The sequence below is a fragment of the Poecilia reticulata genome, linkage group LG23 (assembly GCF_000633615.1).
Source record: "Poecilia reticulata strain Guanapo linkage group LG23, Guppy_female_1.0+MT, whole genome shotgun sequence".
NCBI lineage: Eukaryota > Metazoa > Chordata > Actinopteri > Cyprinodontiformes > Poeciliidae > Poecilia > Poecilia reticulata.
In genome coordinates, this window is record NC_024353.1 from 4730211 (window position 1) to 4744230 (window position 14020).

Sequence of the window (14020 nt, forward strand, 5' to 3'; positions counted from 1 at the left end):
CCACCTTCCAGACTGGAGTATAGATTTGATGTTCTACCTCTATAATCTTCCCATAATACCTGACTTCCTAAGAAAACTAAAAATGCTTTTAAATACTATATCCTCAGATGACTTTTTGCAGCAAATGTTTAATATTTAATTTATTTTTATTTCTATTTAACTCTCTGATTAAAACCTCTCTTTCCCGACTATACTTATTATATTCTAGAAAAATATGCTCCACTGTTTCGGACTCTCCACAGTAACTACACAAACCTGTACTATGTTTATTAATTATTTTCATAGTACTACTTAGCCCCCTGTCCCCAAACCTTAATCTGGATACAACATCCTCTTCTTTTTTATTCCTATTACCTTCCCTACATTCCCCTACTTTTTTTGAATGCTATAATAAAATCTTGCCTTTTCTTCTCTATCCCATAGTTCCTGCCATTTCTGTATTTTACTTATACTTTTAACCTCATTTGCTGCACTCTTAGCAAATTTATCCGCCAACTCATTTCCTACTATTCCAATATGAGCAGGAATCCAAATCAACTTAACCCGGGATCCATATTTTTTAATTCTAAAAATTGATTGATTTTTTTTGTCTTGTTTCTTAAATCTGTTCTAAAATACTTATTAAAACTTGAAAACAAAATAAATAAATGTTAAAGTTCCTACAAAAGCTTGCTTGATCAATATTGCTTATATACACTTGAGGTCAAAATTATTAGCTTCCTGTTTGAAAATGTAAGTGTTTTTCAAAAAATTTCCCGAGTGCTTTTGGGAAACAGCACGTTGATTTTTCAATACAGCTTACATTAATTTACCTTACGCACAGAAAAAAAAAAAAAACCTACCACTTCCAAAATTATTAGCCTCCCTTGAGGGCTGACCTTTTTTTATTTAGCCAAAGCACAAACTACTGTTATGAAATCATGCAGTTTCACTTTGTAATGCCCACAGCTGAAATCAATCAATCAAGGTAAAAGGTTACCCTACATTTTATGCGCAGCATAAAATCCTCACCAAGGGTTTGAGCTCCCACTTGAGAAAACGTCATGCCAAAAACAAACAAATTCAGTTTACGCTTGAGAAAAAGAATTGATGCGCACAAGGCAGGAGAAAGATATTCAAAGTTATCACAGTATTTCCAAAATGGAGACGCTTGAAGAAGCTTTCTAAAGCTTTCTCAAGCTTGAAAGAGATGGGTCAAAGACCTAATTATCCAGTTAAATGGGTAGGCAATTGAATATTAGCATCAGGAGCTAATCATTTTGACGTCAACTGTATTCTACATTCTCATGGGTGAAGACTCTTGTATATGAATATGTCAGGTACCTGCACGGGGTTATCCAGCAGATTGAGGTTTGTCAGCATCTGTAGATCAATGACATATTTTAGATCTTCAATTTCCATAATCTGAAAGAAAAAAAAACATTTTTTGTCATTTGCCTTGGTTCTTAAAACTTTAAAAATAAATGTTACCTATAATTACTTTTGATGCAAGCTTTACACATCAAACTGATGAACAATTGTAATGTGAAGAGAACAAAACAAAACAAAAAAAAATGTACCTTTGACCTACAATTGCGTTAAAGATAATTATCTTCTCAAGACCTTCCTCAAATATTTCTTCACAGAACTGAATCACAGGGCGTGATCAGTTTTTCATGCACTCCTTCTACATTTTGGCTCTTTTTATCGTTAATGTTTTAATAAACAATGGTCCCATGTAAAACGGTGACTATTATTTTGTCTAAGGTTGGATTTAGCTAATTTTCAAGCCTGTTGTGAACTACATTACTATATTGTACTGTATGTACTGGATACAATACAGCAAAATTTAGGAAATGAAAAGTTTCTTACTTTTTAACTCTATAATTTTGTGTGTTTTTTTTAATGTTCTGTTTATTGAGCTCTACCTTGTTTCATAATATAATCACACAATTATTGATTTTGAACCTAGAGTTGCAAGTAAGAAGGCAGGTACACTATATATACATCTACAAAAGATGATGGAGATCGTTCTGTCTTGTTGCCGAAGGTACCTGGTTTTTCTCCAAGTTGATTAAGTATAGAAAGTGGAGATTCTGAATTCCTGAAATAGAGGTGATGCAGTTCCTTGACAAATCAAGAACCTGTATTTTCTGTAACTTCTCCAACCCTTCAGCACAGTGAAGCTGGTTTCCCCTCTAAAACAAACAGTAAACAGGGAAACATTAATGATAACGTGTGCGCAGCAAAGTCCATTTTTATACTTTCATTCTTAATAATTCTATTAGGAATGATTTGCACAGCGCCTGAGCTTTGTTACCCTCGTTACTGAGCTGAGTGGCAGGCCTGGCTCTCTGCTAAATGCTGACAGGCCTGGACTGACAGCTAAACAGCTGTTGAGGGGCTAGCACAGCACGCTGACGAACCAAAGAACAAGACCTGGGCACAACAGTCTTGTCAGCCTGATTCTCTATCTATTCTACTGACAAAAGTTGTTATCCAACTGCCTGGCCACACCTTGGCCTGCTCTTGCCAAGCATCCTGCCAGACAGAGGGTTGCTGTCAGCAGGGGAGGCTGACCGTGCCGGTCCCTGGAAGCTCTGGGTCGGCACTGTGATGTGCCGGGAAACAGACTGGCTGACAATGCCATGCTGCTTTAGGAGGGCACATTGGGGAAGGAGAGAGGTCAGGAGCAGGATGAGATGGATGCTGGATGGATAGGGGAATGTGTGCAGGCTGAATTCGGTCCAGGTTCGGTCATAGACCAGCAGCTGGTCTCCAAAGGGAGCTCCAGAGAGGGGCAGATGCAGCCAGACCAATAGATGCTGACAATGAGAAAAACACGGAGGGGCCTAAAAAATGCACGCACACATACACACACACACACACACACACACACTCAGAACGATGAACAGGGGGAAAAAGAACGATGAACAGGGGGAAAAAGACATTCTGTCGGGCCATATGGTGATGTTTGTTAAATGTTAAAATGTGGCAAAAACCTAAGAGCACAGATTAAACAACAGCAAAGGGGGACAGAAAAATATGAAACTGAGCTTGTTTCAAAGAAAAGTAAAGATCAGAAACATATTCAACAATAGGTAAAAAAAAATAGAGATTTCACTTAAAATAATTCTTTACAAATATAGATTTACATGTAAAAATCGAAATTCTTGAATGCCGCAAAAATAATAAAAACTTACCAGGCAGAGATCTAAGAGAGGCAGATTGCCCAGGTTGCTGATTTTTGTGATTTTGTTGTAAGCCAGGCTGAGATGGGTGAGCATAGAACAATCTACAAGATTGCTGACTTCAGAGAGACAGTTGTCTGAGCAAATGATTAAGAAAAAAAATCCTTTTACGTAAACAAGAACTCGTTATGCATAGATCAAATTTAGAGATGTTCCTTCTTCAATCCAGACAAGGTCCACATCAAATTATTGCTTTTACAAGTCGCTGAAGTTACATTTTGTACTATTCAGTACATTAAAAGCATCAAAATAGAGAAATAAAACAGAATTTATAGCTTAATGAGGATTTTAGCGAATGGAAACTTCAGACCGTAGGAGCTTGTTAAAGCATCAGGAGGCGACACGATGACATCCACATGCATTAAAGTGAACGACTGCAAGGATACGGTCCAGATTCAGCTTACGCAAGCAGAAAAAGCCTGCCAGATCCTTTATGTCTGGTATTTGGTTGTGGGAGAAATCGGCCACCTGGAAATCAGAAAGAAGCAGTAAACTTTTAACAAACAACTACAACAACTTGCAATGTACAATCTCTGTTTGAATAAGATTCTTTGCAAAAGTTCACTGTCATTGAAGGGCAGGTAATGCCTTGTAAGCAAATTCAGAGCGTCTACAGATGGGCTATGGTAATCCAGGCCTATCTTAAGGGAATAGTGCTAGAAAACGAGGCCCAAGCCACCAATCAAATGTTGTCTTATCCTGTCAGTTCAAGGTCCTGCACCTGTAGGTACCGGAGTGGCTGGAATTGAAAGAAGTTGGAGATTTCATTGTGAGACACATCCAAGTAGATAAGGTGGGGTATGTGGTTCAGGCAGGATATATCTAGAAGTTGTGATAAAATGTATTCAAATTAGTATAGATCATTTAGTCATCATTTGTCAATGCATCATTCCGCAGGAAAGGCTGGCTTACGATTTGCACGTTTGCCGTATTGCACAAAATCATGTGTGACAGTAAATGAAAAATGGATTACCTTCTATGTTGTTGTGTTGCAGTTCCAGCTTTACAAGATGGACGTACTTGCATAACAAATGTATGTTGATAAGACTGAGATTCTGGAGCAGAAAAGATCACACTTATGAATAAAGTTAATCAAGCTTCAATCAATCAATCAATCAATCAATCAATCAATCAATCAATCAATCAATCAATCAATCAATGTCTAGGTTGTAGGTACACATCTCACAGGTAGGGATAGGTGGCAAAGAACGTGATGCTGCCCGGTCAGATCAAGTCCAATATGGGATAAACCTTCGGACACCATTTCTTCAGTTAAAACCCCCTCCTATTGTAACATCAAAAAAACATTTTCTTAGAGGACTACTAGTCCATGAGACACCCTGGCAGATTTAGATTTCTAGCAATTGTTTAAGATAAACAAAGTGAAAATAATTATAACCTTTTTTGAAAACTGTATTGTTTTCTACCAGAAATAATACCCATCCTATACTTTAGGAGAAGTCTGTTTCTTTATCAACTAGAACCACACATCTTGCTTGAATGAAAATGACGTTGCACCTGAATCTGCTAACTGTATATTGCGTACAAAATTCACAGTTTTCTATTAAAATATTTGGGAACAAATATTTTAAGACCGCTGACTTCTGTGAGGTCAACACTTATATCAAAATGAGAATATATTCATCTACTTAATAATTACATTTCTGTTTAAAAAGAAACTCGAGCCGTTAATGCACTTCTGATCATTTGAAAATATTCAACCTTTAGACGTTGCTATTCAGTTTAGTCGTCTTCAACTCAAGGTTATCTCCTTTTTTCAATGCCGTAACGAGGTGAATATAAAATGAATACATAAAAATTACACCATTGTGGCTATTTTTTAGTTGAGGATTTTGCCGTAAAAGAAAACTGGGTGCAGGAGTTTCAAGAATACGTTCCCTTTAGATTTATTCAAGCCAACATAAAGCGTTTACATTTTTACCTCGACTTTGATGATTTCCTCTTGCTCCTCGATTTTTAACGTCTCTGGTTGGTCCAGTGGGTTCGTGCTTTCCTCTGGAATCGGCATTAGTTGCTGCTCCTGTAATTCGTCCTCCATTGTGTAATGACACAAATAAACGTATCTGACGTATCTTTGAAAGTTAGCGTTTAGAGGGAAGTTAAATGGGCAATGTACGCGTCCAATAAACAGCTACTTTTTGCTTTCCAAGGTTAGCTTATCCCAAGTCATGCAAAGTTGTGTCAGTTGACTACCATGGCAACCGAGCACCAGATGAAGTGCATTTTGGGGATTGTAGTTCTTTTGACAGCCTCGTTTTAGAGAGTGAAGTAAAACGAAGAACAAGGTATAAATAACAATTGCCTTAAAAGTAATACCAGGAGAGAAAATGGCTGTGCTTTGCAAAAGTATTTACACCTATTTAGCATATTTCCGTTGAATAGGAGAATTGAAGTCCACATTTTAATAGACTTCATTCAAGTTTTTACAGAGATAGACCAAAACAAGGCAAAACTGCAATATGGGGAAAAATTATGATGCATCATCTTCTGGAAATTGCAAGTGGTCGTTCACGCAGGCTAAATACAGTAAAGCTATGGAACATATCTTTATGCAGGCTGCAAAAAAACATGATATTGGATTGAGGCTCACCTTCCTGCATTCACCAACCACAAAGCTACAAGGTAAATAGTTCTGATCAAAGCATATTCAGAGTCAAATTTCCACATTAATGAACTTTGGAATTTGTGGTATTTAAATATATAAATATTAAATGTATTTACAATGTGAAAGAAAAGCCAGAGATCTTAAAATCTTGGGTAAAATTAACGATTCAAATATAGTTGTTGAATTACCTCCTTACATTTTGATTTTGCACCTGAACTCGATGACATTAATCACCAGAGCTCCAGGGACATTCAGGGTTTATAAATACCATACTATGCCAAGAACATTTTACTACGTGGAATAATGCCAATAACAACTGAGGCCTCAGGTTGTACGCCGTCTGTGTTTATTTTTCCCCAATATGCCACTGTTGAGCACTTCGTGCCTTAAAGTCGTGTCACATAGCACACCTGTCGGGTTTAGTGCATCCTCTGGTGTTGGTTTAGGATCAAACAAGCTCCAGATTGAGAACAAAAACATCTCCACTGCTTCGAGTGGATAGACTGTCACATGTGAAAGATGGTTCTTATGCAGAAAATACAATGCAAGGAAAATGTTTGAAATACAAAAAAAGAATGGAAGAACTCAAGAGATTTTTTTTTAAAGATCTTTATTATCTTATGCACTGACAAATCGGATGAGGCTAATTTTAAGCAGACAGATTTGAGATTTTATACATAAGGAACAAAAACAAAAGATTGAAACAAGCTCAAGACAAGCCTGATACAGTGGAGATTCAGCACATGTGCAAAAATAGTGTCCATTGAAAAGAAAAATGTGATGCACAACCTAGTGTAAAAAAAACAAACTATGCGTGACAAAAAGATCAGCCTTGCAGTGCGATGGACGTCTAACAGCACACGCGAGAGGCACGACACAGTTGTAGAATATTGTACTAAAGTTTCCACATGTGTAACCTTCCGGAACCATTTCTGAAGTGAGCAAATGAATGAGCACATCTAGGATTTTGCACCAAGCGTGCATTACAGAGGAGTAGGCGAGCTACTCAGCAGCTCCATCGTTGCTTCCCCATCGATTCCAGGCTGCGTGTCACTGTGATGGATTGCTCTGTGGGCTTCAAGGAGACCTGTGGTGGGACCGCCGTATTGACAAGGCTCCCATTTCTCTCTCCTCCACTCGTTAAATACTTCTCTGCAAAGTTAAGGAGCGGAAAACAGGGAGGGAAGCGACTTGGGATCTTCTCTTGTTTTCATGGTGTTTGGTTTACTTTTAGAGATTTAACGGGACGGTATCATTTTAGTTACCGAAATGACTGCTGAAGTATTTTAAAAAGTACTCATGCCCATTTCTATGATTCTCACAGTTTCAACTAGATGCTTTATTGCATTTTATTATGATTTCATGTAATTCTGGTGGAGCCGTTTTCCACAGCAGAGGGAGGAATTCAGTCAGCATCGATGGGAAGATGGATGAAGACTTGAGACTGGGGTGAGGGTTCACCTTCCAGCGGCACAACAACCCTGAACATTCTTAAAATGTACGGTCACCCAATTTAACCACAGAATTCGACTGAGCTTGAGGTGTTTTTCAAGAAAGTAGGAGCAAAAATCCCCAGTAAAATAAACGAAATATGTGGTTGTAACATTACAAAATGTGAAAAAGGAATGCAGCATATTAGACTTGAAAAATAGAATTAGAAAAAAAAAAAAGTTGTGATTTACTCTCCTACAGTTTGCACAAGGCAACTTCAGAAACTTTAAAAAAATAAAAAAAGCAGACCAGGACTTAGATTTTTTGACAACTGCAGATATGATACAATTCTAGGGAAGCTAGGGAACTCTTTGGGGACCAAACTAAATTGGCAGCAGGCGGAGGATGTGGCCTCATTCAGACAGTCTAATCTGGCATCTGTTATTGCAAACAGAATCAGTGAGTCCATAGGGGCTGGCGGGTGAGGAGAGATGGAGGTGTAATGGAGAGCAGCAGCTTGGGTTCTAATAGGAAAATGAGATGAGATAGGGCCCCGAGTTCAGGTGACTGTCCAAGATGGTGTCGTTTAAACCGGAGCTGTTGTTTTTGGAGAGCCGGGGGTTTGTTAGGAGGTTCGGCGTGCAGCGAGGATTTATGATGTCTTTTAAAAAGCGGAAACTGACAATGCAAGACGCCTGATTTAGAAAGTAGACTTGCAAAGTTTGCGGTGGTGGCGGCTGTCATCTAACTTTCCAATTAGAGCGATTCAGTGCAGCGTAAGCTTATCGGTGATCTCCATTTCAAGAGGTGGGAATCGTGTACGTCTGTGTCGGCTCTCGACTTACGACCCTTATCGTCACCATCAGGCAAGAAAACACAAAGGACGCACCGCAAAATAAATTCATACAATCTCATGTCTGAAGCAATCTTTACTCTCTAAGAGATCCCATGAAACAGTAACAAAACACAAAAATGCTAGGCAACGTAATCCCCTCTGTTTTCTTGCTACACTGTGGTGATCTTTTTGTCCTTGGAGGCCTGCTTGATGGCAGCCTGCTCGCAGATGATCTCCTTCAGCCTCTGCAGACGGACGTTCTGGGTGCTCATGTCCCCTACGCCCGTCTGACTGCGGTGGAGCAGAGACAGGGCGTTGATGTACTCGAGCTCTGTGTAGCGAACGCCCTGGTCCACGACCAGGTTCAGCAACTCATCTGGAGTGTTGTACAGCATCTCATAGTACTGCCTGGAAGGAGGAAGAGAAAGAGGCAACGGGTTATGGATGAATGACACAACAGAAGGACCGCAGCGAGTGAAGCTGGCGAAGAATGCAGGGAGGAGATAGAGGAAAAACAGACACTTAATGTACGTCCATTTCTCCTCTTCCAGGGCTGAATCAAAGAGACGAGGAAAACAAAGAGAGCGCACAAAAGCCAGACTAACCACTGTTGCTGTCATGCTCAAATTTCTTTCATTCTTTCTTTCTTTTTTTTTTAAAAGCGGACATCAAGGGACCCGGTGAAGCTGCTGCTGTGAGATGCAGGTAAAGGGGAAAACATATACAGGCTCCCAACAGCCAAGACTGTTCTTCTGAAATATTGCAGGCACACAGAAGAGGAAAGGGACTGTGTGTAGAATAAACAGCTCTTTAATCAAGACCAAATGCCTCAACGGGCCATTTGAAAGAGTGCATGAAGTACATAGGCCTACTGATAAAGCGGTAGCACAAATGGACAGCAGGCACCGTTAAACAACACACTTCTGCACAAATTGGATCAAATATGTCAAACAGGATTTGTTTTCTACACTAACCGCATGCGGCTTTTCACAGGGTCCTTCAAGGTGGAGTTTTGAACGTTTTACGACTCAGCGGAATCAAACTATTATTGATGCATTTACTGGTCAATGCACGGCAGAAGAAATGCACATTCCTAAGCAAAGGGATAAGATTCACGGTAAGGTAGTGCAGCAGGAGATCTCAGAGATATATATATTTTTTGGTCCCGGGCAAAATAGGTCAAACACCTTCGAGAGTAAATGCGTGTTCCTGTCTAGCCCTGCTCTGGAGTGCATAAAAAGAGGAAAGCTCATGCAGGCAAACACTAAAATAGATTTCAGCTTGTAGTGCCCTTAAGGCCTAAATGTTAAGCTTCCACAAGGTAGCTGCGGAAGCAAACTTGAGGCAAGAGGACAGCAGCAGTGGTTTACAGTGCAGGAAGGATTTACAGTCAGCTCACCTTTTACAGTGCCTTGCAAAAGCTTTTACACCACTCGTACTCACATTCTGTCACATAATAACAATAAACCTGAATGCTTTTTTTATGTGATAGGCTAACACTAAGTGGTACAAAATTGTAAAAAAAAACAAAATACATGGGATTCTTTAAAATAATAATAATTTAAAAAAAAAACTCCACAGTGAATATTTTATAGAATCAGCTTTTGCTGAAATGACAGCTGCATATCCTTTGGAGTATTTCTCAACCACATATGCACCTGCAGAGACTGGAATATTTTGCCCGTCCATTTTTTTTTTTTGCAAAAATAGCTTGTGCTCACTTTGGAGACAATAGTACTAATATGTGTTGGTCTGACACACAGTATCCCAATAAAACACATTACAGATTGTGGTTGCAACATTAAAAATGATTCCATGACAACTTTGTATGAATATATCTAGTGGAAACAGGTTGATTAGACTATTTGACTTAGCCAGTATCTGAATTTGTATTTGCAAATCAATAGGGTGATTTGAAGTATTGGATTTGTGTAAATAATTACAGAGAAGGCTGCAGCTGAAACTGCTACAGGGCTTCTTTTCTCCTAAGAGGAAGGAAGGGCTTCCTTTATTAGAATAAACTACCAACCTTGGCCAAGGACAGCTGTTGGTCGCGCAACAGAAACTAATGCAGCTTTGCAAGGCAGAAAGATGCTCAAGAAGGGTAGTAGTAAAACTGTTATGCTAAATGAAGACCTTATGTTTTTTTTAAAACAGTTAGATTTGCACTTCCATTTTTTTGTATTTTGTCTGACAGTCGAAAACAGACTCTGAACTGTTCATGTGAATGCATCTTAAAAGGGAAAGAAGCTAAGCTCTCTGGTGTTCCATATGAAATTCAATATGACAGTAAAAGGAGAAGAACTAGCTTTAGCACATTTTGGAGAGATCATTTTCAATGCTAACAAGGCGTTAACGGCCACTTATGGAACTTCTCTCCCGCGTCTGTTTTTTATGCGATACCGTTTTTTTCTACTTTAACACTTTAAAACTGGAGGAAAAAAAAAAAAAAAACACGAAAAGAGTTATGAAGGGGGAGATGAGATAAATTAGAGCTATAAAATAAACGCCAGATCACGTTGGAGATAAATGAGAAGCAGAGGTGCATAATATCTGCTTTTTGGCCTTCCCTTGACGAGAGACGCCCTTGATCACCAAAGCATTTGCATTCCGTCTCACCCTCCATCCTGCTCTTCGTTCCTCTTGAAGGCTTTGTTCATTTTTCTCATTCTTGAATTCATTTAATAAAAAAAGCCGTTAAAATGATTGAGTATTGCGGACTCACTACTTAACTGAGGTTGAGATGAGACGGCAACAATAAGGGGGCTCATCTCACAATGAAACGAATCACACATTTAATTTGTGTGTGCTTGGCCAACCTTGATTGCAACAACAGAAATTTAAGATGATTGGTTTGCTGTTCAAAGACATTTTTCAGATGACATTTTGGACATTTACTCAAAGTTGGGAAAAGTCTATGAAAAACAAATAAAAGCTGTGGGTATAAACAGTCAATGTATTTACCCTATGTTTTTTACTTAATAAATCACTTAAACATGCATAAATTAGCTTTGGGATGTTTTTGTTTTCCATTTGTCTAAGAGCCGGAGATTTTTCCATGTGTTTCCGAGCCATTTTCCAAAAGTTTACCAGGCTAAATACACAAATCATCTGACAGTAAGGGAGTTATCACTTCACTGTCATGTATGTATCACTGGTAGTCTTTCAAAAACTTTAAAACCCCATTTTCTTGTAAAAAAAAACCCCCAAAATAACAAAGAACTAGCGTGACAAACTGGGGGCTACTTTGCTGTTTAAGCCCTGGATGACTTGCTGTGATTCTGCAACACCAAGTGGGATTTAATGAATAAAAGCCCCAGCTGAAAAGTTGACTTTTTTTAGTGTAATTGTGGCATTAATTTATTAGGTAGCTGAGAAAAGGGTGTAATTATGCTTATCTACAGCTGATAAGGGGCTACTAAAACACTTGTGCACATCACAGTTCTTGCTGTAGGATCTCATGTGAAGACATCAGCATCTGCAGGAAGAAGGCGTGGCAAACTGTCAGCTGTCTGTTAAGAGCCTGTGTGTTTGTTTGGGTGTCGGAACCATGAGGACTGCTTGCAATCTGAGCTTTGTTCAGCGGTTAGAGGAGGGGGAGGCTGGTCTGTAAAGAAAAAAAAGGAAGAAAAAAAGCGCGTGTTTGTGTGTGCATGTTGGTCGATCTATCAATGTGTCTGAGTGATGTATGTTAGTGTGTGCTGAAAACACTTTCAAACAGTTCATTACCCAAGCAGTTGGAAAGCTATTTGCCGAACAGGGAAAGGCTGTTAATAAGATTAAAATCTCTCTGCACCCACCATCAAGAAAGAAGCCCTTGTGGCTTACGCACTATAACACGCACGCACACACACACACACGCACATTTCCCTTTGGTGGAGTAGCAACTGGTTAATGAAACAAGTCTTATTTTTCAAACAGCACCACGGTGAATTGTTTTGATTGCCCTCCTCTTTAGAGTCTTTACAGCCCTCAGCCTCCCTCTGTGCACACTCCTCCTTCACCCACACATGAAAACCGCACACAGTAATTTTTGGCCAATTTCCACCTGCTTCCACCACAAGTCCAATCTATAAGAGTTCTGATTTATTAATCAGCTTCTTTGTATATGTGTGCAGACGTGCCTCCGCGGACTGCGTTCCATTAAATTTTAATTAGCTGCTTCCCTACCTCTCCCCTCGTACGCAAAGAATATTAAATAAATTCACGACGCGACGGCGCCGCGCGCGCGACGGACACATGACAATGGAACGAGAGGGAAGCGGCGGCGAGAATAGAAAAGTGGAAGAAAGATGAGATTCAGCACATTTCATTTCCCCCTCATTTGTAGCGTATACAATATTAAAGCCATTACGGGCTGCTTCTGTCAGCATGTTTGGGAAAACACATTAGTTAGTAGGAGAACGATGAGAAAGAGGGAGGAACAAAATAATAACAAAAAAAGATGTGCAAGCATGTGGATCAACTTGACCATCAGGGGGAACCAAGGCTTGTTGGTGCTGTAACAAATACCTCCTGGCACCTTCAGCAAGGCTTTAGCTCATGTCTTCACAGTGCAGCACACACACAGCTAATGTATTAAGTTTGATGTTCAAAATCAGAAACTATTCAAGGAAAATTAAAATAAGGGTGTCACAAAATGAACGCAATGCAGATCATAACTGAAAGTTGCAGGACGTTATGAAGCTTATCCCTCACTGTGTAACACAATATCCTATCCAGCTGCCATCATCTTTTAGGAAACCAAGAACTCTATCCTTCTTCGTGTTGCCAACAAGTGACAGTTTATTCGCGCAACATACTTCCGTCTCTAATAAACTGTTCTCCGTTTGCAGGGATAGAAATTTATGCAAACCAGTTTCAGACATCACATGCTCTAGAAATTTGTGTTTCTAAAGATTGTGTTTTGTCAGAAAAGTGACTTTTTAAATTATCTATACATTGGAAAAAAAAATGGAATTGTCAATCAATTGTTTTTTTTCTTTTATACTTTTAAGATTTTTAGGTTTTTAGATGTAAAATATAGCTTCCCTTGAGGGGTAAAACAAATATAAAGTTAATTGTTCAGAATGTTGGCGGCATATTTTCCCTGTCTTGAAAAAGCTTTTAGTCAATAAGCCAGTTCAGTGTTGCTTCTGATATGTTTTCCTCTAATAAATCTTCCCCTCTGTTCTGATAACAGTAGTATCTGACTGTAGTGAGTCTGAAAGACTCGCATGCTGGAAAACACGTGTTACTATGACAACTGGAGACCGAACTCAGTCATGCTCAAACTAAGACGCAGCCCAACTGTGTTTTTATCAAACGTAATGCTGTGTTTAAGGGGTTTACTCATTTATGTCTGCTTGTACATTTGATTCAAATAGATTGTCAACAAGAACTGAGAATAATCTTTAAAAATACAAGTCGATGATGATAATGTTGCATTTTCACTAAATATAAACAGCAAATTTCAAAAAGGTGGCTTTGTGAACGTGTAATCTCAGTCTTAACGTTCGCTTGGCTTTTTGAACCGAAGGATGATAGGCTCCCCTCCCTTCCCCTCCTTCTGTCTCCATCTCCCTCCAGAACAGTGCATTTGTCTCTCCTCTGGTAATGAGCAGAGGTCTGCAGAGACTTGGGGTGAAGCTTCATCAGCAAAGACCAGTCTCATCATGCTGCATCGGCACAAACACGGGCACGAATGCGCACCAACCCCCTGACTGGCTTCATCAGCAAAGGCGAGTGCCATCATGCTGGGAGGTGTGGATACAGAGACCGAAACGCACGGAGACAGGCTCCATCAACAAAGAGCAGCCTTATCACACGGCGTCTTGCGCATGCACGCAGAAAACGAGCGACAGAGGAGAGAGGGCGCAGGTAGACGGAGAGGAGGAGAATTTCAATTGAGCCGAGGCG

At 39.5% G+C, this 14020-nt stretch overlaps 2 protein-coding genes across 3 annotated transcripts in view; both read right to left on the reverse strand.

Annotated features, from left to right (window-relative positions):
* lrguk (leucine-rich repeats and guanylate kinase domain containing) overlaps nucleotides 1-5464 on the reverse strand; it is a 17592-nt gene extending 12128 nt beyond the window's left edge. Inside the window, exons 1-8 of the mRNA XM_008400667.2 lie at nucleotides 5173-5464; nucleotides 4417-4515; nucleotides 4204-4285; nucleotides 3952-4052; nucleotides 3617-3698; nucleotides 3183-3307; nucleotides 2034-2177; nucleotides 1324-1404 (exon numbers count right to left, since the gene is read on the reverse strand). Of these exons, the coding sequence (XP_008398889.1) occupies nucleotides 1324-1404; nucleotides 2034-2177; nucleotides 3183-3307; nucleotides 3617-3698; nucleotides 3952-4052; nucleotides 4204-4285; nucleotides 4417-4515; nucleotides 5173-5289 (831 nt within the window). The 5' untranslated portion in view covers nucleotides 5290-5464. The remainder of the gene's footprint in view (nucleotides 1-1323; nucleotides 1405-2033; nucleotides 2178-3182; nucleotides 3308-3616; nucleotides 3699-3951; nucleotides 4053-4203; nucleotides 4286-4416; nucleotides 4516-5172) is intronic.
* A 2734-nt stretch (nucleotides 5465-8198) lies between these two features.
* Nucleotides 8199-14020, reverse strand: part of exoc4 (exocyst complex component 4) — a 112908-nt gene continuing 107086 nt past the window's right edge. For both annotated transcript variants that reach the window (XM_008400669.2, XM_008400670.2), the window contains exon 20: nucleotides 8199-8530. In XM_008400669.2, the coding sequence (XP_008398891.1) occupies nucleotides 8293-8530 (238 nt within the window). In that variant the 3' untranslated portion in view covers nucleotides 8199-8292. The remainder of the gene's footprint in view (nucleotides 8531-14020) is intronic.